We start from the raw sequence: 21,972 nt of genomic DNA, 5'->3' as shown, positions 1-21,972 counted from the left end.
GATGACGGCTGCCCTCTACAGCGATGGCTGTCTGCCATTACTTTTATGCTGCCATGCTTTTCACATCTATGTATAGCCGATTCTATTCTTGTAGTTGTCAGGAGTAATACAAACACTGCACACTTGCTCAGATGCATCTGCCTTGCTTTAGAATACATCATGTAGTCAATAGTGCTGTGAATGTCTTCAAAGCCAGGTTTGACTTTGCAGAATTGGGTAGGGTATATCTAGATGAACATGGCAGGAGGTAACTTGATGGAGACGAGTAGCTGTGCTGGCGTGAGGAAGACGCTTTACCAGCCAATGGGGTTTCACGAAAACGGTGAAAGTGAGATTCGGTGACAGTGTTTTTACAGTGGACAGGAGCCTCCTAGAGCAGCATTGTGAATACTTTCGAGCTCTTTTCCAATCTGGGATGAAGGAGTGCATGGAGGATGAGATTTGTCTTCAGGCGCCGAGTGTTCAAGGCTTCCTGGTAGCCCTTCGTGTCATACATGGAGAAAGACCTGTGGTGAGCGCTGACGAAATTGTTGACGCCATCCAATGTGCCGTGTTCCTTCAGATAGAGCTACTAACTGAGCATCTCATCGATGTTATCAATTCAGACAACTGTCTTCTAATGTATCACACAGCGGCTACTTTCGGGTTACTGAAGCTCTTCAAGAGCGCAGCTTTGTTCATGTCGAGACATGTATGTAGACCTCAAAGAAGATGTTAAGTGCTTGCCAGAGGATCTGATTGAACATATAGAGTCTCTTGTTCCCTAGCTCCTACATCAACTGTCGGCACCCATTCGCCGACCATCAAGCTATTGCAGGACTTCATGAGGACCGTTTGTTATCTTGATGAGGATGAGAAAGACTGGAAGGTTCTCGCCCACTTGCCTCTCAACGCCAGCACCACCATGGCAGGAGTCACGGTTTTAGACAACAAGCTGTACATTGTTGGAGGAGTCTATGACGTTTCCAATAAAGTTGTGGATACTGGTTTCTGCTATGATGTATCTTACAGACACTTGGAGCACATTCTCCAGCCCCCAGCAACTTCGCTACAACTGCACCTTGATCGGCCACGTGGACGACCTTTATATCATCGCGGAGAGTATGAGAGACCGTGATGTCTTCTGTGGAGAAGTACAAGGTCTCTTCGGACACCTGGAGCTTCGCTGCTCATCTTCCAAGACCTGCATCCGCCGTCGCTTGCGCCAAAGCCATGAGAAGACTGTTCATCTGCCTTTGGAGACCTAAAGACGCTACTGAGATTTACGAGTACGTCGCAAACAAAGATGAATGGGTGTTGATCACAACACCGTTCGGCATCAGAGTTACGGACACTGCATGGTGGCCCACAGGGAAAATTTGTACCTCATGAGGAACGGGCCGTCTGATGATTTTTTGAGATGCGTGATGGATTGTTACAATCTGACCTCAGGTCAGTGGACGGCTATGCCCGGGCAGTACGAGAACAGTAAAGGGGCTTTGTTTACTGCAGTAGTGCGAGGCGACTCTGTGTTCACGGTGAACCGCAGAGAGACGCTGGAATACGCCATTGAGGACAATAAATGGAGGATGAAAAAACAAATGACTGGATTTCCAAGAATTGGTTCCATGTGGACGTTCCTCTTAAGACTGCCAAAGCGAAGCGGAGAGCTTTTACAAAGAAAGATAATGGAGTCGAGATCTACTCCGACCCTCAGCTCAAGTGCCTCTGTACATTGTGTTGACTGAATTTATTAATAATAGCGGTAATAACAGATTCCTAGAATCTGACATTAGTTTAGTGCCTCAAATATTTCCAGAAAAAAAGGGATAGGTTGGAAGTAAGTTTTGCATTTTTTCCCACTTGTATTGTTACTTCATAAAAAGTGAGGCAAGTTTCTGCTTTTAGATGTGCATGATTTAATAAAATGTTGCAACCTGTCATTACACCATTTTGTCCTGTTGCAAAACAAGACGTAAAAACCTTTATAATCATTAAAAAGGAATTGTCCTCACAAAATTTCTGCTGTCCCAATATATAAACCTTTACTCTTGTACTGGGCATTAATAAACTAATTCATTAACTTGTTTTTTGAAAGAATTTATGCTCATTAAGACTGAATTTATTCAATCAAAAATACAATGAAAAACATAATATTGTGAAATGTTCTTTTGCCATTTTAAATGGCTGCTTATTTAATATATTTAAAAATGTGATTTATTCCTGTGATGCAAAGCTGAATTTTCAGCATCATTACTCCAGTCTTCAGTGTCACATGATCCTTCAGAAATCAGTATAATATGATGATTGATGCTCAAGAAACTTTTCTTATTATCAATGTTGAACACAGTTGTGCTGATTAATAAAATCTGATTAACATAACTATTCAACACACAACACACACACCTTGGAGGCAAAAGTGAGATGTGATTACTGGAGAATGAACAGGCCCTAAAAATCTTCAGGACTGGGTCATTACAATATATGTTGCCATGGCTACATTAGACAAAAATATAGAAACATTTCCTGTTTTTAAATCAAACAAGCCATCTGTAAAACACAATCTCTGGTGTATCCATACCAGAAAGACCAGGGTCAGACGTGGCATCCTCAAAGACTGTGAGAGAAAGTTTAAGATCAGCTAGGAGGAGGAACATGATCCTCACAAATGATACTTTATTCATACAATCATTGATGACCTCATGATCAACTGGTAAGAGGCGACTCGTTGACTGTTCAAACTCTCAAATTATATCCAGACATTCCTGCATGTTTTTGTAACTATTGTAGAAGGTCCACTCATTACATGGGAACCTGAAGACACACTGATAGCTAATCATGTTTACCACAGTCAAAACATTGTGTCCGACCTTTGGCAGCCTAACAACAGTATCTATAGATCTTGCAGGATTTTGTTATTCGCTCATCTGGCAGTCGTTTAACACTGAAGGTAACATTTTATAGGAACTTTGCCATTTAACAGTATTCACAAATACCAAAGTGAAACTAACAAATGAAAGCATGTGTTGCTGACCTCACACAGATTTCACAAATACCATTTTTATTTTATTTTTTTGCCTGAAATGAGAATGAGTCAAGGATATTATTGTTTAGATATGGGGTTTCTTCCAAATATTTGACTAAAATTTTATATAGAATATTCTTTTATATATATATAGACAGTGGTAGTCTGCGCAAATGCATCACATTTTTTAGATTACCGATAAAATTGCTGAAGCTCTGCAAGTAAACTAATTTATTACATCTGTGTTGTCTGATATGTAATATTTCTAAACATTACATCAGGCTTTCCTGAATAAGGGTCTGTGAGGTGAATGCAGGGGGTTTGTGAGTTGATGAAAAGCTAATTAAATCCATAAAAAAAACTATTCCAATTGCGATGAACGACTTAAAATAAGTCCAATCGAATTAGTCCTTTGCTCTGTGCACATTTCCATAATTTGATTTACTAATGTAAAATTTGCATTGTAATAAAAAATTACAAATGAATTGTAATAATTATAAATTTAATTAAAATGTAGTATTGTAGCAAAATCATTTCAAATAATGATCAAACATTCAGTTTATTTGAAAGTACAATTGTAGTTTTACAATAATATTCTTATATATTATATAATATTCTTCAATAACAATTGTTCTGTCTGCATTTTTATAATTACAGGTAATATAATAAACAAATGTAAACTCTTTTTATCTCTGAAATGTCCTATTTGTTCTGTTTGCCTTTATATTTTTGTCTTAATTATTTATTGAAATCACAATTGCAATATATCCCATAATAATTACAAAATATACTGTAGTTTGTTTACAAAAAAAAAAAACTTAAATAAAAATATTTTATTTGTTTTCCTGCATGTCATTTGACCTTTAGCCAACATCAGAGCACCGTAAATATGCAAATGTGTTGTAAATTCATTCAGATATTAACTTAAAATCTCAGGGGGTACTTCAAGAAAATAATTTATGTCAAAAAAATGACACCTTGGGTTTACAGCATGTTGTAAGTTGAGGCACCATATAGAAACTGAAAAGATGAATATGATGATGAAAATATTGTTAAAGAGGCCAACTTGTTAAACTTTTTAAAATGCATTAGAATTGTTCAGCCATATATGGCTGAACAATTCTAATGCATTTTAAAAAGTTTAACAAGTAAAAAAAAAAAAAACGAAATTAACATAATAAATACCAATGGTTTACATTTCAAATAAAGCACAAAAATAATGCAACAGAAGTTTGATTGCCATGTAAAACATTTGACGATGTTACAGAGTCATTCTTTGGTGTCAGCTGTCAATCTGTGCTCGTCCCCAAGGCCTCAACACATGTGTAGAATGAGCAATGAATAAACATAATTCAGCGTATGTGACCCTGGACCACAAAACCAGTCTTCGGAATTCTTCGGAATCCATATTACTGATCAAAAATTCCGTTTTGATAAATTAATGGTAGGAAATTTACAAAATACCTTCATGGAACACGATCTTTACTTTTTTGGCATTAAAAAAAAGAATCTCTAATTTTGACCCATACAATTTATATTTGACTTTTGCTACAAATATACCCCAGTGACTTAAGACTGGCTTTGTGCTCCAGTATCACATATGATAAAAAAGCATCAGCTATATGAGCACGGTGAATAGCACAAACCATGATCGCAGCCAATTCATTGCATCATAATACGGACTGCATCAGGCCACGCGGGTCATGAGCTCCTCCAGCGCTCGCTCTCTGTGGTTCTCGTGCACCAGAAGAACCTCCTTAATGGCGTTCTGCTGGAAGCCAATTTCATGAAACTGAGTGAGAAGGTGAAGGAACTCCTCAGCCTAAAATAGAGGAACAAATACGGTTACAATATATACTAACAATCATAATATTATTATTACTTTTATCCTGCAAAGATGCACTGAATTGATATAAAGTGACAATAAAAGTGGTAACACTTTAGTATAGGGACTAAAATTCTCACTAGCTTGCCTTTTATTGGCTGTTTATTAGTATTTATAAAAGACATATTCAATCCTACCTGACACATAAGCTTAGCAACTACCTTACTAACTATTAAAAAGCAGCAAATTAGGAGTTTGAAGCAAAAGTTGTAGTTAATGGTTTGTTAATGGCGAGAAATGGAACTTTAAACAAAAAACATTTACAATGATACAAAAAGTTCTAATTCCAATAAACGCTGTTCTTTGTAACTTTCTATTCATCGTAGAATTCTGAAAAATAAAACCGTATTCTCAAAAATATTAACTAGCACAACATTGATAATAACAAGAAATGTTTATTGATCAGCATATCAGTATATTAGAATGATTTCTGAAGGATCATGTGACACTGAAGACTGGAGGAATGATGCTGAAAATACAGCTTTGATCACAGAAAATAAATTACATTTTAAAATATATTCTAATAGAAAAATGTTATTTCAAATTGTAATAGTATTTCATATTCAAACACATGCAAGCAAGCTTTAGACAAAGCAAAACAAAATCTTAATGACTACAATACTCAATTATTGGTAGAAATGGACTCTGAGAAAAGTGGCATTTATTATTAAATAAATATGTTATTATTTTTATCATTATTATTAAACCAATTTATTAAAAAAATTATGAGGATGATTATTATTATTACAAATTTAATAAACATTAATTACAGATAAGTATTTAATGTATTAAATATTTAATAATTAATTATATAATTTAATTTAATTCTTAAATAAGGCATCATTCTTTCTGCCAGCCGCCATGCCACACACACAAGATTGTGAGATGTTTTTATTATTTTCATTATCATTTATATTCTTTTAGTTTTGTTAATATTTTAAATTAATTTTAAAATGTATTAATTTGTTGATTTATTTTACATTAGACTTTATTAAATTTTCTTTTTTGTTTTACTTTAAATGTAAAGTTTTATTAATGTTGTCTATTATTTTTTATTTTTATTTTAAATATGTCATAGATTTTATTATTCTTTATTAGTTTAGTTTATAATTGTACAGTATTTATTTATTAGTTTATTTAGTGCTTCAAATAAACTTTAAGTTTATTGTACACTTTAGTACTTCAAAATTAAAGTGAGAAAAGTTGGCTTTCCAACTACATTAAATATATGCGCGTGCGCACACACACACACACACACTACGAGGTGCCAAACAGGAAATAATTATCTAAATTAATTTAGTAAATCTGAATATATTACTGTAAATCTGAATATCTAAATGTAAATCTGAATATAAGCAAATCTGAATGAATAAATGTAAATCTAAACATATAAATGCACATTTAAATGTAAATATATATTTATTATCAGGCATGTTAAAAGATAGACAAAAGAGTTCTTATTTATTATTTTTATTAAAATAATATGCCTACACATCCTAAATGCATCAATATAGATATTGTACTATATTAATTACTGTAACTGCATATCACTTATCTAAACCAAATGGAGTATTTTTTCTGTATTTTACAAAAGGCTGGCTGTAGCACAAAAAGGTCCAACTGTTTTTGAAATACCTAAAAAAAAAATCAGTTTTTATTTATTTACCTATAATAACCCTGCATGTGAGTATCACAGGCAGTCAAAATTGAACTAATGTATCTTATTAGACAAAATGTAATGTGAAAATACAATTATTTTAGCAGTATCGCAGATCACATGATATGATTTTATACAGATCAGTCAAATGCAGTGTTTTCTCCAGCAAATTTCTCTGGCTTCATTCAGCACTGCCACCACCCAGCGCTCAAATGCTGATTTACTTATAGCCTTTCAGTCATAAACCCTTTTAAATAAACTTCAATGTATTTTTTTTCAACAGTGCCCAACAACGTTAATGATATTTGCCACTGAGTATGGCTTGATGACTCAAAAAAGTCCTCCTGAGAACTACTAGCTCAATGTGGAAACTTCTGTGTGTCTATTTTTGTTGACGTTTTTTTCTCATGGTACTTCATCAGAATCAGATAAAAGAGGATGGAGCCAGATGTTTAGCTGGGACACAGAACTGAATCTGAAGCACTCAGAGATTGTGTGTGAAATCTCTGGCAATAGTGCATGTGTATAAACACACTGACGACTGAACTATACTGGTTACCCAGCATGCACTTTGATTGACCTTCCCCTGTGATACACCAAGGACAGTGGAGAGATCTCAGCATTACATCTCGACCCGCGAATGAGTCCCATCTCTTATTTCAGACTGAATCCATGTAACAGATCTCCCTCACTGACCCGCTCTGGACTCTGCCGGACAGTTTTCTGAAGGGTGATGATGGCCGTATGGAGAGGGTAGCCCCGCTCAGTCACTGCCACCAGCAGCTCCCTCTCCTCTGGGCTGAGAGCGGAGAGCAGCTCGACCGACGAGTCCAGGACGGCAGCGTGGGAACTGAGCGGCCGCGATGGGGCCGGGGGGGAGAATGAGTCCTGGGCCTGGAAAAAACAACAACAGTGCCTCAAGCTCACAGAACCCTTGAGAGATGAGGGCAGGAAACACAATACTGAGAAAATCTAGAAGGATAAACACAATTATTGGTGCAAGGTTTGACTCACACTTTAAATTGATGTTTTATGATCTTCTGAAAACATTTGCATCAATGCTTTTGGAGCTTGGTGTTATTATTAATGCCATTTTTTAACAGCTGAGTTACAGAAAGATAAACTAACAAACTAAAACGAATATATATAGCCACAAGAAACTAATAGCAAGGTCCATGCACCTTAGGTTTATCCAAAAACGAAAATTCTGTGACTTCAATAGTATTTTTCCATACTATGGAAGTCAATGGATTTGTCAAAAGTTGGTCACCAAAATTCTTCAAAGTATCATTATTTATCCTCAACAGAATAAAGAAACCCATACAGCTTTGGAACAACTTGAGGGTGAGTACATGACAAAATAATTTTTATGCATACAATATAATGCATATTACTTAGAAAACATGCAACCACCTAAACCTGAGATAAAAATTACTATTTTAACCAATTTTAGGTAATTTACAGTAGAAATCGTGTTTATTGTTTTCAACCATAGACTGTATAAAAACATGGACGTGACGTCACCCGTAAGCTCCTGAAGAGAGTTTTTGAAGCCTAAAGTGTGCAGAGCGAGCCGTCGCCATCTTGGCAGCGCGTCACCGCGCGACTCTCCCGGACAATCGAAAATGGGCAAAAGGGCGGGAGCTGGTTGCTGAAGCCACGCCCACCTAGCGCGCCGGCTGTGACAGCAGTGGCAATTCACATGTCACTCAAGTGGCCACGCCCTTAATTATACAGAACTTTAAGGCTTAATATAATTTAAAAGGATGAGTTATAAAAAAAATTCACCCCCCTCACAGTTGTCATGAAGGGCAAAATTAGCTATATAGACCAAAATAATTTTTTGCACCAGGCTGAAAACATGTTTTTTTCTGCTGTAAAGTTGGGCATTTTGCGGCCAGTCGATGAATTGCAGTTTTAGTCACTTCCTTATTGGCTTCACTAGAGAGAGCGGGACATATTACACATATTGCACATATTTACCAAATTTCATGACGTTTTGAGATTTTGTTTAGGAAAATATAGGCCATTGGGTACATTTGGACATGCCCATTATTTAAGTCAAATACAAAAGTTCACAAAGGGTTTCAGCACTTGAGTCTCCAATGAAGCCTGGAAGAAATATCCAAACATGGAATAAAACAACAGCAAAGGTCCGTAAACTTCTGGAAAATGTGTTTAATTCTTTTCCCGTTCATGTCTTAAAAAACACTGCAACTATAAATGAAAAAAAATGTCAAAAAAAGCTACAAGCCCCCTGCCATATTCAGCAGGAGATGATGTCATGAGCATTAATAACCTGTTGGATTAGACTGTCAACCAAAGCATAACCTTGAATCGTAGCTTTGATGTGAAAGACATTTCCCGAGCACTTCCACTCGCTAATCCAGACGAATTTGTTGCAGCTTGGGAAGATTCCAGGAAAAGACTTAGCACTCGCTATTATTAGCTAGTTCATCTTCTGAGACATTACAGAAATGTGCACCAAAAAAGAGAGAGACAGAGAGAGAAGTACTTCGGAGAAGTCATTCATGTGTAATATCTGAATGAAGAGAATGGGTCGCTCAGACAGACATTTCATAAGGAACAACAAAATACTGTGTAGTCACAGCGAGACATATTAGCACAGGATTTACAATGAACGTTTCGAGAAATTACTAGATGCTTCTGGACCTAATATCTCTTGCTCAAGTGATTAAAATGCCTTTCTAGACTTAATGGAGGCATGCCAGTTAAAGCCATTTATAGCAGGGCCCACAGTTGCCTTCTAAGGACAGCTGTTATTGTGAACCTTCGGAGAACTGGCAACTGAGAAACGGTCTTCTTCATAGACATACAACATATTTAGTAAATAGATTAAAGATATGAGTTGTCTGTGATGGGTTGTCTGTATTTATACTCCCAAAGAGTACAAAGTGTAATTTCAGGTACATCAAAACTTACCCAAACATGTCCAGTAAAAGGGGGCGTCTTTAATTAAGGTGTTTATTGTTTCAGAGCCACTAATCACCTGCCTTTTGCAGTACATTTGAACCATAACTTTAGGCATCTACATCACAGTCCTACAGAGTTTTGCTCCAGCCTTGATAAAAACTCACCTTCCTGCTGCTTTTAGTAACCCTTAGATTTCCAGGATTAACAAAACATGAAAGAAACAAACGTCTGTTGGTCACAGACCTTATTTTCTGCGGTAATCCAAAAACCAATGGAAAACTCCATATGGGTTTTTGTCAAGAGGGTTATGCAAACTTCCAGGTTGGCCTACAAAAATATATCATCACTGCAGCATTTGCTAAGCACTAGTGCTGCACTGGTTACACTTTATTTTAAGGTGTCCTTGTTACAGTGAAGCCCAATTATACATAAGTACTGGGTAATATTAATTAACTACATGTATTTACTATATGTTTAGGGTTAAGATTTGACTTAGGGTTAGTTAACGTGCATGTAATTATGCATAATTCTTTTTTTTATAAAAGTAAGTACATGTAGCATGTGTAATAAAAACACCTTAAAATAAAGTGTTACCGATGCACTTTATTTCATAACCAAAGAGTGGACTCAGAGAAGGATTGTAAGGGTTGAAGGTGAAGACATCTTACCTTTGGGGTGCATTTGAACTATAAGTTGTCGTGGGAAATTGTGGAAGATGCATTAGTATGACCAGCAGAGCTCTGACTCCTCTGGAGGAGGGAAGATGACGTCTTGATGGTTAAATGTTAGTGGAACATTGATGCATGGAAATACGCCTGTGTGAAACTGAGAAGAACTGACTTCATACATCCACTAAAATTAATGGATCCAGCTTGTTAAAAGTAATTCCCAAAAAGAATAGCTGCAAATGTTTGACCATGTGAAAAGTGTGTGTAAAGTGTCTAAATGCAATTTGAAGGCATCTGATAGCATCAGGTTAAAAACATGCATTTTGCAGAGTATCAGACCTCAGTTTCCTGCAGTATCTTCAGGTAGTCAGGCAGAGGGATATCTGCAGCTGGGATGAGCTTGACTTCTTCCTCTGCATCCTCAAGAAAGCCAAGGGGGATCTTAAAGCACACCTCATCCAGACATTTCAGCCCTACCTGAAACAGAAAGGCAGACAAAGAAACGTCTGACACCAAACGTTCCTAAATCTGTGCCTCAGACTGGGTTTTAAATGTACACCAGCTTTCAAAAGTTCGGAATGTTAGAATGATTCCTGAAGGATCGTGTGACACGGAAAATGCTGCGAATTCAGGAATAAATTACATTTTAAAATATATTCAAATAGAAAACAGCTATAATAAATAGTAATAAATGTTTCACAATATTACTGTTGTTGCTTTTTGGATCAAATAAATGCAGCATTTGTGAGCAGAAGGACATTACAAAATAATAATAATAATAATAATATTCCAAACTTCTGACAGATAGTGTAATTATGCACAGACAAAAACTACAGTTGCATGTTTTCCCGTTCTCGCTTCTCTATATTTGTTTACCTGTTACAAAATAGTAAGGAGACTAGAGGATTAGAGATTAAAGATTACTGAGACTCTCAATATGACACGTGCTGCACCTTTCTGAGGGTGCATTTTTCTCAACACTAGTTAAGGTTTGTGTGAAACTAGGTAGCCTATAGAAATCATCTTCAGAAAACCTGTCCCAGTGGTTTCTGCAGCAGACGGCCTGCTGACGCTCTTCTTTTTGGACAGATGCTCAGATCTGATCCTGACATGCTGCTCCACACCTTTCTCACCAGATGGTTTTAGATCTTCAATCTGAGCCGAGTCTTAACAGCCAGATGCTCGGTAAGCACTTAAATAGTTTTCTTTCTCGTGCAGGAAAGAACAATGGAAAGTTCAATAAGTTACAGTGTTTTGTTTAAACTATCGATAGAAGAAACTGGAAGCGAATGAGAAATCTATAACAAATCCTCACTCTGAGAAAAAAAAATGTAGGATTTACTTATTTCCACTCAGAATTTGCAAAAATTGTTTGCACGTTGAATTAAATGTGAAATTATGAATGTTGCACACCTTTTATAATAAAATTAAGATGTTTCATGTAATACCAGCATAAAAAAGGTTTTATATTATATCTGAAATGTTATATATTTCCATATTATACGTAAATGCTATAAAACATTTAATGAAAATAATGACTAAACACAACAAATGCATTTTCCATTATTAAAATGAATTGATTTAACGAAACATACTTAAAAAAAAAATTATATACAAGTTTATCAAACCCAAAAAATCTTCAAGTATCCCTCAACCATTTCACACAGACTCTAGTCAAACCTAGAAGTTAACAGTGAGTTTTAATGAGTGTTTCCTCACCTCCTGTGTCTCCTCCTGAGTGTGTCTGGGCTGAGGACAGTGTTACTGTCACTCTTCACAGAGCCATGTGATGATTAATCCTGATATTGGCTGTTTACCTGAGCCGCACACACCTACACGACGTCCACCTGAAAGAGTTCACCTTACTTAAAGGACCTCCACAGTCACCTGATCTCAGTCCAATAGAGCAGCTTTGGGATGTGGTGGAGCGGGAGATTCACATCATGGATGTGCATCCCACAAATCTGCAGCAACTGCATGATGCGATCAGGTCAATATGGACCAAAATCTCTGAGGAATGTTTCCAACACCTTGTTGAATCTATGTCACGAAGAATTAAGGCAGTTCTGAAGGTAAAAGGGGTTCAACCTGGTACTAGCAAGGTGTACATAAAAAAGTGGCCAGTGTGTGTGTGTGTGTGTGAATATGCATATATACACATGTAACCCTGGACAACTAAATCAGCCTTAAGTGTAAATTTTTCAAAATTGAGATTCATACATCATCTGAAAGCTGAAATGAGCTTTCCATTGATGTATGGTTTATTAGGATCGGACAATATTTGGTCGAGATACAACTATTTGAAATTCTGGAATCTGAGGGCGCAAAAAAATCGAAATATTGAGAAAATCACCTTTAAAGTTGTCCAAATTAATTCTTTGCAATGCATATTACAAAAAATATATATATATTTGATATTTACAGTAGGAAATGTACAAAATATCTTCATGGAACATGATCTTTACTTAATATCCTAATGATTTTTTGCATAAAAGAAAAAAACAATAATTTTGACCCATACGTTTTTTGTTTTTTTTGGCTATTGCTAAAAATAAACCCCAGCGATTTAAGACTGGCTTTGTGCTCCAGGGTCACAAATATATTAAGCAAAAAAGGATTTATGCAAAATATTCATGAAAATAAACATACACGCTATAATATAACAACATTTACACATCATAGTAGTATTTATTCTATTCATTTATTGTGATTTAAATAAAACTTAACTATTTTAGTCTTTTTAATGTTATTATAATCCGTATTGCATCAACAACAATCAACACTGGGAATAATGACAATAAAAAATCCAAGCACATAAGTAATAACAATGTGTAAAATGCACTTAACAATCGTAAAAATAATAATAATAATAAAAAAATGTTTTCATTATGCAAATCATTTCGTTGATTTAAAGATGACATGTTTTCTGGAGATCCACTCTATCTAGTATCCTTTAATATGGTCACACATTTTTCCCAGCCAAACCTTTTTCCCCCCACATGAATGCGTCGGATCATAACTGAGCATCATTTCTCCAGGGCTGTGGCCCAGACGTCGTCAGCTGGTTGTTCGGGCAGAACCCAGCCCGGAGGAACCGATGTACCGTCAGGGTGTTGGTCAGAAACCAGGAACTGATCCCACTCTCTCCTGTCAGCAGAAATATGACATCAACACATACTTTGAGTTAAGTCACATTTACTCAGAGTTATTTTTAGAGTTCACTTCTGATCTGAAAACAGACCTTATTTGAATCAGCGCAGGAAGGGAGCGCTCTGCCTGCGTGTAGTAATCCAGGAACGGCTGAAGAGGGTGATCGGGTGGCAATTCAGCTAAAGAAAAAGAAACCAATAGAGTTTACAAGCATGCAACTGAAGAAATGCACATCTACATCTTCCATTTTGTGCTGAGGTATCTATAACACACAGCACTTACGAACAATGAAAACAAGGCAACAGGTGCCGTAAAAATCCCAGTGCAAGAAAAGATCACCAGTAGATTTATTCTCTACTATTTCAGGATGCATCTGTCCACACAAGTGAAGCACATCCTCAAATAGCACAGAGACTCAGAAATGACTATACTGCCACCTTGTGGTCTCTTTAGAAAAGAGTGTGTGTGTGTAAAATCACCTCCAAACAGCATGGTGTCCACCTGTCGTTTCTTCTGCAGCAGCTTCTCTTTCTCTTTCTTCAGTCGTTTCTCGCGGTCTCGCTTGCGCTCCTCCTCCTGTTCTCCCTCCAGCATGACTCTCAGAGCTTTCTCTTCTGTGGCGTACACAGCCGTGCGCTTACGGATCAGACTCCTCAACCGCTCCAAGTGACCCTCAAACCTCTCGTCACTCTCCTTCCCTGGAAACATGCCTGATAAAATGGGAAAAAATGAATGGAAATCGAGTCTTTTAGGTGAAGTGATTGGACTGAATGAATCTCTGAACATGACGAAGACACAAAATCTCTTGAATTATTTTTTTACACCCCAGTTTCATATTTAAAAACAGCTATAAATAAGCCATTCGTAGACTGATTTCTTCAAAAGGTGTGAAGAATAACGTTATACAGACCACAAAGTGTCAGATCAATTTCTTGGGGACATTAAAATCAAGCAAACAAAATCATATTTTTTTGCTGTACCCTTCCTGGCTGCAGCCTCTTTCCTGAGTTTTCGGAGTTTTTCCAGTGATTTGAGGATGTCCAGCATTCTCTTGGCATCAGCTTGTTTCTTCCTGACTTCTGAGAGAACAGCATCAGCGGCCAGCTTCAACTCTTTCTCCTGAACAGAGATATTGATGGACATTTTTTTGCATACTCTGAAATTTACACTATTATATATTCTCTCTCTCTCTCTCTATATATATATATATACACCCTGAAATATATGCCAGAATTAATAATGTATGTTTCTGAGTACTGACTGGTTAATATAGCAGTGATTTCCAATTTGTGAAGAAAAAAAAAAAGTTATTTAATAAGGACTAACTGGATGCAAGGTAATATTGAGGACACAGGAAAAACTAAAATCTGATTATAAATAAATATTCACAAAAACTTTTTAAATGTAAAGACTACAGAAATATCCAGAATATTCAGAATAAATTGCCCACTTCTGATGCCAGGCATTCAGAAACATGACAAAAAAAAGCAACATCTGTTCAAAGCAAAGTAGAAATTATATAAACAGAGAAAATAAAATATATTATATAACTGAAGCATTTTAATAAAAGAAAACCATTTGAAATAAATGTAAAAAAAGAAACACATTATTCATTTAATATTTGAATAACATAGTATTATATTAATAATGTAGTATAATAAATGTGTGTATATGTATAGTATAATTAATAATAGTATAAAAACGGCATAATATTAATAAGTATATTAACTGTTATTATATAATTATATGGTATAACTAATATTTAAAATACAGTATAATATTGCAAAATTATATAGTATAACTAATATTTAAAATAATAATACAGTATATTACAAAATATATAGCATAACTAATATTTACTAAAATAATACTGTGTAATATTACAAAATTATACAGCATAACTATTACTAATATTTAAAATAATAATACCGTATATAGCAAAATTATATAGTATAATTAATATTTAAAATACAGTATAATATTGCAAATTATATAGTATAACTAATAACTTAACATAATAATAAAGTATAATATTGCAAAATTATATAGCATAATTAATATTTAAAATAATACCATATAATATTGCAAATATATAGTATAATTTATGTTTAAATAATAGTGAATATTACAATTAAAATAATAATACAGTATAATATTACAAAATGATATAGTATAACTAATATTTAAAATAATAATACAGTATAATAGTTAGTAATTAATATTTATAAATATAATATTTAATGGGACATTTTAAGGAATACATGATTAAAGAGCGATGTATAACAGGACTGAACCACACTTGTGGCCCAGCTGTTGAAAGCTGAGAGTTGTCCTCACTCTGTTCTTCTCCTCCACTTCAAGAATGCGTTTCATCTGCCAATTATCAATCTCGGCCTCTCGTTCAGCACGTCTAGCCTCCTGCTCCAGCTTCTCCTCCTCGTGCTCCATCTTTCGTCTCCTCATCTGGCTCTCTTCTTACGAATTAGCAGCAGTTTCCTCTTGAGGCCGTCGACACAGTCCGGGTCCTTCAGGTCCGTCAGGCTCTCCTGGATGTTGTTCTCAGCTCGATCGCTTTTGAGAGGCTTTCGTTCCAAACGTCCTCGTTCTCCAAACTATCCTTCAGCACCTGACACAGCCTGTTTAACTCAGACAGCATCTGGACAGTCCCATACAGCTTCTGTCGGACATGAGAGAGGGACGGGCTTGGACTTGGTTTGCTTCGGTTCAGGGGATGTGTGTCTTCTCTTAAGCAGGAAACTCCGAATCCATTGCTCGTCTCTCGATCTCTGCAGGGATTCTTCATCAGAAGCTGTTATAGAGATGGATTTACTCTGGCTTTGGTTGTTTTGTTGGGCCGTCCAGCCAGGGTCTGTTCATAGACTGACTGTTGAATGGGTAGTTCTGCCGGTTGGAGGAGTAAAGCTGATATGATGGAGGTGCTGCATCTGGATGCTGAGGCGGGTTTGGTGGGACTTGTCCGTGAAGTGATGCTCTGGAGGACGCCACTGGTTCTGGGACCAGCACGGAGGCGGGTTCTCGCTGTGCTGCGGAGGGGGTCTGCTCGGGTCGAAAGCGGGGAACGGGGGCCAGAGATGCTGCTGCAGCGCCGGAGGTGGATGCTGATACAGGGGCCACGCGTGTCCCGGTGCGGGCGGAGGAGGAGGTGGTCCGGCGCCTCCTCCTGCATAAACAGCGCCATCTAAACCCGCGGGAGCGCCGAAGGGAGGCGGCGGGGCGCCCGTTAACCGAACTGATGAGGGTTATCCATTATTTCACTCTGAATCAACAGCAACCCAGTGCTGAAGCGCATTGTTGTGAGCGACGCCGAGGACAAGCTTTAAACGGAAGTTATGAAGGAAGGGACTTCCGGTGCGTCTTCAAAATAAAACCCCTTTCAAGTTAAAAGTGATGGATAGTTCCTAGACGATACTACCAAACCGGGATATAACACATCATGATTCAATTTTAGATTAAAATGTATAGATGTTTAAGTAAATGTATGATTTTTTAATGCTGTAACTGGTAATGGTTTTTTCGTAACTTTTTCTTTTTTTAATACATACTCCTACCGCGAGCAGCTTTTTTTATTTTTTAATAGTATTTTTTCTTCCTGAATGCATTTTATTTTAAATTAAATGTGTATATACTACTGTACTTTTGCTGTAGTGTGTCTGTAGGAAATATCAGTTTACATTTCCCAAACATCCCTTTCACCATTAATTGTAATAATCCGGTGAGATTTTTGCATTCACAAGAGAAGCTCTTTTTAATTTTTTTTATCTAATGATTTAAGCACTTGTTTAGTATTTTTCATTGTATATGATGACTTTATATATTTGTATATAAATCATTCAGTTATTTTGTCCATTATATCCCTCTTTGTTTGTTCCCGTTTAATAAATAGGTAAACATTTCATTGTTTGTTATTGCAATGAACAGTTTACCTTCAGATGACAACTTTGGCATCATTTAGCTACTCACCCTCGTGTTGTTTAACTTTATTCCTTGCAAAACAAAAAAGAGCAGTCAGACAGAATGAAAGCCTCCTTCGTTATCACTTTAAATGCATCTCTTATACAGTGTTAGTGAATGAGGACTGAGGCAGTCAACCACAATGGAAAAAAGTCCTGGGACAACACAATCTTTCTCTCAGTGTTCATTAAAATACAACAGAATACCTGCACTGATCAGTGATAATATTTACATTTATTCCTTACATACATTAGTTTTGTACATGTGTGCTTAAGTGTGAGGATCAAAAACATACATGGTTTCTACTCTCTCTATACAAAATTAACCCCTTTCCACCTTGCACTTAATTCATATCATTCTGTAACAACGCAATTCAAAAAGAAAAAAGCAATCAATTTCTGTGAAGCAACTACAAATGAGTTCAGGAGAGATCACTGTGAAACTACTGCAGTTAGTGATACACAACTTTCTCAAAGAGACCAAGTTACTCGTGTACCATTTGTTTTAATCTGGCCAATACAAATAAATCTTCCACCACTGCGCCACTTTGTGAATAACAACAGAATTTCTTGACAACACATTGATACAATTCAATACAATTCCCAGAAAGTCACTGATGTTCTTGACTCTTATCCCAATGCAGATAGCAGCTTGAGTGTACTAGCAAAACTGGACATGAAAAAATCCCATCGCATTGATTGAAGGGGGAGAAAAAAACAAGTCGGAGACCTAATTAACTTAAATTGATATTAAGATGGGTTACTAATTATTATACATGTGTGTCAGCTACAAAAACTGATTTAGCATGGGCATATTGGGAGCCTTTTTTATAAAAAATGATCAGATAAGCTTAATAAGGATCTATAATTGTATCAATACAACAGTATAATAGTACCATGACCAATATGACACAAAATGTGTAATTTATTCCAAGCCGGACAAGAAAAACATTGTGGATCTGAAGTCAAACACACATTGGTACAAGCCTTCTTCACTTTCTGTCTGTTTGGTGTCCAATCAAACAGTTCATAAAATCACTTGCAAGATCAAGTTAATAAGAATAAAATAAATTCTCTTTACATTTCACATACAGTTAACAATCTCTTTACGAGGAAAGTGTCAGGGGAGAATTAGGTTTATTTTAAACTCATTTCTCTACGCCATGATTGCTTAAAGTAAAGTATGATTTGGCATATTTCGAGGAATAAGATTTCCCAAAACGAGTAACAATCATCACTAACATACGTGAGAAATGGACCCTTAAGGAGCTAAAGAAATGTCTTGACTATAAACCGGTTTGTCGTTTTAGTTCTTGGCTGGCATCAGCGTGTCTTGTCCAGTTTTCCTCTTCGATTCCAGAGTCGTATTCCTCTCAGAGGAGTCTTTAGCTGCAGCTCTGAGAGAAGAGGAAAGCAAAAGAGATCAATGTGATTAGTTCAACGACCACAATGTGCCATTAAACAAATGAGACACTAAATTCAAAGGACAGCATGTGTGCTGGTTTACTTAGAGAACGATTTCTATGTTCATAATAATCAAATAAATAAAATAATTTTAAAATTGAATCAGAATGAGGAATCATTACTCGTTTGAGTTAAAAATAATGATACAGAGCAGATATTTTTCTTGATATGAATATTTTTATTGTAAAAATATAAGCATTACTACAATTTATATAACACACCACCACACACAATCACACACACACACATACATACACATATATACACATACATGCATACATACATATATTAGTGGTGGGCCGTTATCGTCGTTAACGTGCTGCGTTAAGGTGAGACTCTTATCGGGCGATAAAAAAAAATATATATATCGCAGCTAATCTATTCTCAAATTTGGAGCTGGACACACACACACACACACACACATAATATACATACAATTTAAAATAATTTTTGCTATAACAGTTTAAACTGCAATGTGCATTACAGTTCAAATAAATAAACAAATAAAAATATGGTGTCTTCGAAGTAAATTCTTCAAATGATGACAGATCTACTTAGATTAATTTTTTCCTTATTTTGCCCACTCGAAGCACATTTGATCAGAAAAAGTAACAAACAAGGTCACGCAGCTCTCACCGTATGTACCGAGGTGGCGCTTTTTCCATCAACCACTTCCTTGTTCACTTCCACGGACACAATATCTGAATGTGGCACCTCAAAACATGGGATCTAGCAGCAGTTTCTCCTGTTGGGAAATAGTGCCAGCTTATGACCTCACAAGAGCACATGTCATTATACCAGCATGCCTTTGAGGAAGTGAAAACTTCACAAAGCAAACAACAAAACAGCATTGTCTTACCATTATGGATCTCAGCCCACGTGCTCCGGTTTTACGCTCCAGAGCCAATCTGGCAATCGCTCTCAGGGCATCAGGTGTCATGCTCAGATCACACTAATACAAAACAAAGACACAGCACATCCAGAAACACTTCATCATTCACTTTTCATTTATCACCTTTTATTATATTATGTACGATATAAATATATTCACTCAATGAGAAGCACTAAAAACTATTTGCTTAATAATCTAATAGAAACATATACGTAAGGCATGTGTGTACAGCTATAGATATACAGCTAACCATGCATTACCCCATTTATACCATGGTCTTTTGCCAGCACTGACGACTTAAAGCTATTAATGGTGTTTGCAGTGCAATATTGACAGGAAAGATAAAAATGTCAGTCAGTTATGGCTTGTAAGTGCTAGCATTCTGCCCGCTTCAAATCAGACACAGAGATGAAACGGTGAGGTAAGGTCACATTTATTACAATGAATGAATTACATTTACTTGATTATCAATCAGTCAAGAAAGAGAAAAAGAGATATGACGGTTGCATGACCTGCGTCTGCGCATCTGTCTCTTACAGACAATAAGGATATGAGCTTAGTTACTTAAACAGCAATTTTACCAATGCAGAAATCCAGTATCCAAGCTATTTTATTAAATACAATTCACAGGGCAGCATTGACGACAAGTTTCTGTGCTCCTGAATGTTTCTGCGTGCACAACGCAATCTCATTCTCTCACTCTGTGCAAGTAATGTGTGTGCGTCAATGAAAGCAGTGCATTAATATAGAACGTTGATTAAACTGACTTGGAACTATCTGTGTGTGCATTAAAGCGTTTTAATGCATACCTGCCAGCCAATCAGAATCAAGTACTGAGACAGACCATGGTATAAAAATTTAATATTAATATAAACACAATTTCTTTTAAATATAAACTGTATATCAGGCACCAACCTTGTCCATGCTGAAGAGAGCCTGATACTGAGGCACAACAGCATTGCGTGGCTCTGTGAGGATCCGCACCAGTGTCTCCTCATCCAGGCTGTGCAGTGGGACCACGACAGGAAGACGGCCCACAAACTCCGGAATCATCCCGAACTCAATGAGGTCTCTGGCCTCCACGTGATTCAGAAGCCGGTCCTTCTCCTCGATCTCAGCCACCACGTCCACCTCTCCACCCGTGGTGTTGGCCAGGTCAGCCGCCGCCGCCGCCCGTCGACCTTTCCCCATGTTAGATGGCGTTCCAAACCCAAGGTACTACATATGGAATATGAAGGCAACAGCTACATTATAAAAACAGAATTTTCCATCGTGACATTTTTCTGAAAAATCTCCTTTTTGAACCTAGACGGTTCATCTGATTTTCACCAAAATGAATTAACCGAGAAGGGCTTGCATGATTGTGTAAAATAAAACCTTGTTGTTATGTGTCTACATCCTGTTTTTACTCACCTTCTCATTCTTTCTCCTGCTGATGATACGGTCAAGTCCGTTGAACGCTCCAGATGCTACAAACAGGATGTTGGTGGTGTCCACTTGGACAGTTTCACCTCTCAGTTTCCTTGTGTTCTTCTCAGGAACATTAACAATAGTGCCTTCCAGTAGCTTCAGTAAACCCTGTCAAAAACAATGAAGCACATGACACTCATCACCACTAAATTAGTTTCAGGTTATTTTTTTAATCCTGAAGTAAAGACATTGTATTTTTAGGCACCAATGGTTATTTAGACAAAATTATTTGTATAAGCTGCATTTTATGGAAGCGTGTTTCTGCCACAGAATACAAAAAATGTAAATGTTCAGTAAGTATATCACAATTCTGTTTTTGTTCTTTCAAGAATTGGCCGAATTGGCAAAAAAAAAAAAAAAACCTGTGAGATAAAAACTAACTGTGAGATAAAAGGTTGTGATTACCTTCTTATTCTGTGGTGGAAAAACATGTTTTCCATAGCATTTTGCAGAAATGAGTCAACCACAAGTGATTAAAGTAGTACAGAAATACAGAAGTGAGATTCCAAGAATAACAGACTGTTTCTGTTAATCTTTAACAGCATTCTTGCGATTCAGGACAAAGTTCAGCTGAATATCAGTGACATATCTGAAGCGTGTGACCTAGTACAGTGAATCTGGGTTATGTTTAATGACCAACCTGCTGCACTCCCTCTCCTCCCACGTCCCTTAACTGATGGATCCAGGAACGCTCCTATCTTGTCTACTTCATCCAAAAACACGATACCTGAAACAATTTCAACACCCCAATCAAAGTTTTATTGAACAAACTCCTGGACAACATGGTCTGTGGTTAGATGTCACAAGACGTGTTACCTTGTTGCGCTTTCTCGATCACATAGTTGGCGTCTTGCAGTAGCTTAGCGATGACTGACTC

General features: G+C 36.6%; 1 protein-coding gene and 3 pseudogenes across 1 annotated transcript; 1 reads left to right on the top strand and 3 right to left on the bottom strand.

Annotated features, from left to right (window-relative positions):
• The first annotated feature begins 237 nt into the window (after positions 1 to 237).
• LOC113074640 (kelch repeat and BTB domain-containing protein 13-like) lies at positions 238 to 1,727 on the top strand (annotated as a pseudogene).
• Positions 1,728 to 4,508: 2,781 nt separating this feature from the next.
• On the bottom strand, positions 4,509 to 11,260 carry LOC113074639 (uncharacterized). The gene is made up of 4 exons (XM_026247463.1): positions 11,183 to 11,260; positions 10,488 to 10,670; positions 7,243 to 7,518; positions 4,509 to 4,826 (listed from the first exon to the last, which is right to left on the bottom strand). The coding sequence occupies exons 1-4, from the start codon at positions 11,258 to 11,260 to the stop codon at positions 4,692 to 4,694; spliced, it is 672 nt and encodes a 223-aa protein (XP_026103248.1). The 3' UTR covers positions 4,509 to 4,691.
• Positions 11,261 to 13,124: 1,864 nt separating this feature from the next.
• On the bottom strand, positions 13,125 to 16,566 carry LOC113074637 (programmed cell death protein 7-like; annotated as a pseudogene).
• A 2,026-nt stretch (positions 16,567 to 18,592) lies between these two features.
• LOC113074638 (ATP-dependent Clp protease ATP-binding subunit clpX-like, mitochondrial) lies at positions 18,593 to 21,969 on the bottom strand (annotated as a pseudogene).
• Between the last annotated feature and the right edge of the window lie 3 nt (positions 21,970 to 21,972).

This window comes from Carassius auratus, unplaced genomic scaffold (genome assembly GCF_003368295.1).
Source record: "Carassius auratus strain Wakin unplaced genomic scaffold, ASM336829v1 scaf_tig00015284, whole genome shotgun sequence".
Taxonomy (NCBI): Eukaryota; Metazoa; Chordata; class Actinopteri; order Cypriniformes; family Cyprinidae; genus Carassius; species Carassius auratus.
This window is presented reverse-complemented; position numbering and strand designations above follow the sequence as displayed.

Coding starts and splice junctions, on each gene's coding strand:
- LOC113074639 (XM_026247463.1), bottom strand. CDS start 11,260: ATGTCAGGATCAGATCTGAGCATCTGTCCAAAAAGAAGAGCGTCAGCA. Junction 10,671..11,182: donor TGCAGAAACCACTGGGACAG/GTTTTCTGAAGA, acceptor GCACAGATTTAG/GAACGTTTGGTGTCAGACGT. Junction 7,519..10,487: donor AGATACTGCAGGAAACTGAG/GTCTGATACTCT, acceptor TTATCCTTCTAG/ATTTTCTCAGTATTGTGTTT.